The 4,634-nt window shown below is 36.6% G+C and overlaps 1 protein-coding gene across 1 annotated transcript; it reads left to right on the top strand.

Annotated features, from left to right (window-relative positions):
- The first annotated feature begins 1,230 nt into the window (after window positions 1-1,230).
- LOC109177550 (receptor-like protein 12) lies at window positions 1,231-4,354 on the top strand. Its single transcript, XM_019326938.1, has 4 exons — window positions 1,231-1,958; window positions 2,114-2,353; window positions 2,426-2,610; window positions 2,805-4,354. Exons 1-4 carry the CDS (start codon window positions 1,276-1,278, stop codon window positions 4,352-4,354), a joined length of 2,658 nt encoding a protein of 885 aa, XP_019182483.1. The 5' UTR covers window positions 1,231-1,275.
- Window positions 4,355-4,634: the final 280 nt, after the last annotated feature.

The following is a 4,634-nucleotide window of genomic DNA, read 5'->3' as shown; positions in this document are numbered from 1 at the left end:
GTTAGGAATATAGCGGAATAATGCAAGAGAAGCGAAGAATTGAAAATTGAGAATTATAAAAGTTGAATAATAGGGAAAATATATTAAATGACAAAATAATTAGGAATAAAGAAAAATATATATATTATCACTAGGAAGTGATTACAACAGTAAATATATATGTGTATGTCTACGTGGGGACAAAAGAAAGAAGAAAGAATGAATTCAATATTGATGTAGGAATGAGTGCAAATTACACAGTAAAAATACTAGGCTATTTATACAATAAAAAATGAACTAGAATTGAGCAGCAAGCACAGATGAAAGCCAACATTGGAGAAACGTGTGCAAATTACACAGTAAAAATACTAGGCTATTTATACAATAAAAATGAACTAGAATTGAGCAGCAAGCACAGATGAAAGCCAACTTTGGAGAAACGTGCTACACGTACATGCATGCGACACGGATGATTGTCTTCATGGAATTGAATGGATTTTGAGCCACATATTTTATTTTTCTAACAATCACAAATTAAATGCTGCAAAATTCCAAAATAAGAAAGTAAAAAATTCCACACGGTTTAGAATTTAGGGGCAACTCAGATTGAAGCCACTAAGCTTTAGGGGCAACTTAGTTTCTATGTCCACACGCTTTAATTAAGACGACTCACCATCATGGTTGAAAATATCCCATGCATTGTGTATTCTTTTTTTTTTTTTTTAAGTTTATTTATTATTTATTATTTTTAAAGACTTAATAATTATAAACTATTTAATACTTTTTTTGAAAGCTACTGGTCCAGTAAGACTTGAACTCATAATCTTCCAAATGAAAGTCCAACCCGGGTACCATTAGACCACATAGTCCTGGTAAATACTTTAATAGTTAATACTAAAATATTATATATAAATCCAAAAAACATCTAGGGTTTGAACTATTTAGGGTTATTTTGTTCAAAATGACATCGTTTTGAGTAAAATAAATCTTAAAAAAAAAAAAAAAAAAAAGAACAATAGATAATCAGCCGACTAGGTGGCAACGCCTAGGCGGCCTATGCCGTCAACGCCTAGTCGGCCCCCTAAACCACAAATTATGGTGATAAGCTAGGCGGTCCGCTAGTGGAAACGATTTTTGCAACACTGGAGTCTAGACGTCAACTCATCCTTTCTAATATATATATATATATATATATATATATATATATATATGCATGAGCCAGGCCAGCAGCTTATACAAATTTCTGAAAATTGTAAACCTCAACAAACAAACAACATAACTCTACTCATATATAGAATGAGGATTCTCATGTTTACCACCCTTGTGCTCCTCTCAAATTTAATTAGAATAATATATGTAATGCATCATGTCACTGGTGAGTGTGTTCCGGATCAAAAGTCTGTGCTTCTCCAGATACGAAGTGAAATCACTTACTCGGCATCCACCAAGCTGGTGCTGTGGGATGAAAGAGTTGACTGCTGTCACTGGCCAGGCCTGAGTTGCAATGATGTTGGATATGTTACTACTTTTAATCTCAGCCATGACGACTCAATCACCGCTGGCTTCAATGTTTCTCTCTTGCTGAAACTGCCATCTCTTTCTGTTATTATGCTTGATGGGATCTACTTCTCTGCTCCATTTCCAGACTTTTTCCAAGATTTCAAAAATCTGACTGTTTTGAGCCTGGCAGGATGCAGCTTCAGTGGAACAGTCCCTCCGAAATTATTCCAGGTACCAACTCTGCAAACCATTGACTTATCTTACAATGAAATTCTTGAGGGTTCTTTGCCAGACTTCCCGGAAAATGGATCTCTCAAGAGCCTCACACTTGAAGGGACATTGTTTTCTGGGAACTTACCTGAGTCCATAGGAAACCTCAGAGTGCTGTCCCATATTGACGTTACAGGTTGCAATTTCAGAGGAGTAATCCCTGCTTCTATTACAAAGCTTACCAAGCTTGTTGAGCTGAGATTGTCTGGGAGGGTGGTGGGAATCACTTCACTGGTAGGATTCCACCATTTAAGCTGTTTAAGAACCTCACCTATCTAGATCTTTCTCATAATGATTTTATAGGTGAAATTCCTTCCTCTCATTGGGATGGCCTTAACAATCTTGCACTTCTGTATTTGGCCCAAAATTCATTTTCAGGACCTATCCCAGCATCACTATTTTTCTTGCCATCACTTAGATCCTTGGATCTGGATGGAAACAAACTTTCTGGTCATATAAATGAATTGCAAAATGTGACTTCCAATTCTCCACTGGAATTACTTGATTTGAGGAATAACAATTTGGAAGGGACAATACCTTCCTTCTTCTTTCAATTCCAAAATCTGTCAACCCTGCATCTCGGGATGAACAAATTTTCTGGCCAAATAATTGAATTGCAAAATGTTACTTCTCAATTAAGAGAGATTGATTTGAGGGACAATAACTTGGAGGGACCAATACCTTCCTTCTTCTTTCAACTTCAGAATCTCACAAATCTCTATCTTTCATCAAACAAATTTTCTGGTCAAATGATTGATTTGCAAAATGTGACTTCTCCTTTGGAAATTCTTGATTTGAGCAGCAACAACTTGGAAGGGATAATACCTTCATTCCTCTTTCAATTACAAATGATGGTACCGTGTTTCTAACAAGATTTAGACACCCAGAGAATATTTACTCTCTTGACTTTTCCTATAATAGCTTGGTAATTGAGACAACCATAAGCCCAGCACAACTTCCCTTACTCCCTCAGTTTGAAATATTAATGTTAGCCTCCAGCAATCTGCAAAAAATTCCCAGTTTTCTAAAAAATCAATCTAAATTGAATTCATTAGATCTTTCCAGCAATGCTATACGTGGAGAAATTCCTAATTGGATATGGGGAATCGGTATACGTGGAGAAGTTCTTAATTGGATATGGGGAATCGGTAATGGGACACTTCTTTACCTCAATCTTTCTCACAATCATTTGATGCATATGAAAGAGCCAATGGAAAACCCTGCTCTTCTGGTCGTTGATCTAAATTCTAATCTGCTAAGTGGACAAATTCCAAGGCTACCAAGTGAGGCACAGTATTTAGACCTCTCCAACAACAACTTCTCCATGATTCCTCTTGATATTGGTGATCAAATCCCACGTGTCTCTTTCTTTTCAATTGCAAACAATAGACTCCATGGAAGCATCCCAATTTCCTTGTGCCATGCACCCAATCTTGAAGTGCTTGACTTGTCCTACAACACTTTGTTTGGCAAAATACCATCATGTCTGCCTCAAAATAATACCAATCTTGCTATAATGAATTTGAAAGGAAATCGTTTAAGTGGTGAGATATCAAACAAGTTTCAAGAGGGATGTTCTTTAGAGACATTGGATCTTAATCAAAATATGTTGGAAGGGCAACTTCCTCCCTCATTGGTGAACTGCACAGAGCTTAAGGTTTTGAATCTTGGAAACAACAGATTGAGTGATACCTTTCCTTGCTGGCTCAATAAATTGGTAAATCTACACATTCTTGTCTTGCGTTCCAATCATTTTCATGGAACCATATCTTGCACCAAGCTTGGGGTAAACAGCAGCTGGCCAAGCTTACAAGTCATTGACTTATCATCCAATAATTTCAGTGGAAATCTACCAACTCAATTATTCTTGGAACTAAAAGCTATTCTTGTTGATAGGAATGAAGCAAACTCAAAGGTTGATTACTTGCACTTCACATCTCCACGAGATAACTTCTACTATCAAGACTCAGTCTCACTTTCTCTAAAAGGGCATGATTATATTATACAGAAAATTCTGTCTATCTTCACTTCTATTGATTTTTCAAGTAACCAATTTGAAGGGGATATACCAGAGAGTGTTGGAGAGCTTAAACTGCTTTATCTCCTTAACATCTCTCACAATGCACTAACAGGTTGTATTCCTCAATCTCTTGAAAACTTGAATGCTTTGGAAGCATTAGACCTCTCATTCAACAACCTAGCAGGAAGTATCCCAGAGCAACTAGAGAGCCTAACCTTCCTATCCTTCTTAAACTTGTCGTACAACCATCTCGTTGGAAGGATCCCACAAGGCAAACAATTTAGTACCTTTGATACAAGCTCATTCATGGGAAACAAGGGGCTATGTGGATTCCAGCTTAATGTATCTTGCAATGGCATTAAAAACCCAGTATCTCCACTACCAACATTGGATGAGAAAGAATCAGCTTACCACGGTGATATCTACGCCAGCATTGCATTAGGATTTGCTGTGGGCATAAGAGGAATATTTCTGCCACTTCTGTTGTCCAACAAATGGAGATTATATTATAACAAGAAGATTGATGGAGTTCTTTTCAAGGTTTTCTTCAAGAGAGGTCAAGGGAGAAGAAGGAACCATCGCTAATAACAAAATCAATCAACAAGTCCAGTGCAGGGCTTACATTCTTGTTGCATTGTCATCCACCTGGCTTCTGTTTTTATATATGTATTAAGTGTGGTTGTCCAACTGATCGAGTTTGTAATCTTGGATGTCTAGTATGGTGCTTTTTTTTTTCTTTTTTTTTTTAATATTTTCTTTTTAATTTTCATGATGGCCTGCATGTTTTTGTTTGTGTTTAGTTCTATTAATTGGGTCAAATTTCGTCATTATATTGTTGTAATTTGGGTTGATTTGTCTGTATAAT

This window comes from Ipomoea nil, unplaced genomic scaffold (genome assembly GCF_001879475.1).
Source record: "Ipomoea nil cultivar Tokyo-kokei standard unplaced genomic scaffold, Asagao_1.1 scaffold0176, whole genome shotgun sequence".
Lineage (NCBI taxonomy): Eukaryota > Viridiplantae > Streptophyta > Magnoliopsida > Solanales > Convolvulaceae > Ipomoea > Ipomoea nil.
Note: the sequence above shows the minus strand (reverse complement) of the source record. Positions and strands in the feature narration are given on the sequence as shown.

What these genes read in the sequence shown, in the direction of transcription:
- LOC109177550 (XM_019326938.1), top strand. Translation starts at nt 1,276, where the DNA reads ATGAGGATTCTCATGTTTACCACCCTTGTGCTCCTCTCAAATTTAATT. An exon ending in GTTGAGCTGAGATTGTCTGG is followed by an intron (nt 1,959 to 2,113) that starts GAGGGTGGTGGG and finishes GTATTTGGCCCA; the next exon opens with AAATTCATTTTCAGGACCTA. An exon ending in ATGAACAAATTTTCTGGCCA is followed by an intron (nt 2,354 to 2,425) that starts AATAATTGAATT and finishes CTTGGAGGGACC; the next exon opens with AATACCTTCCTTCTTCTTTC.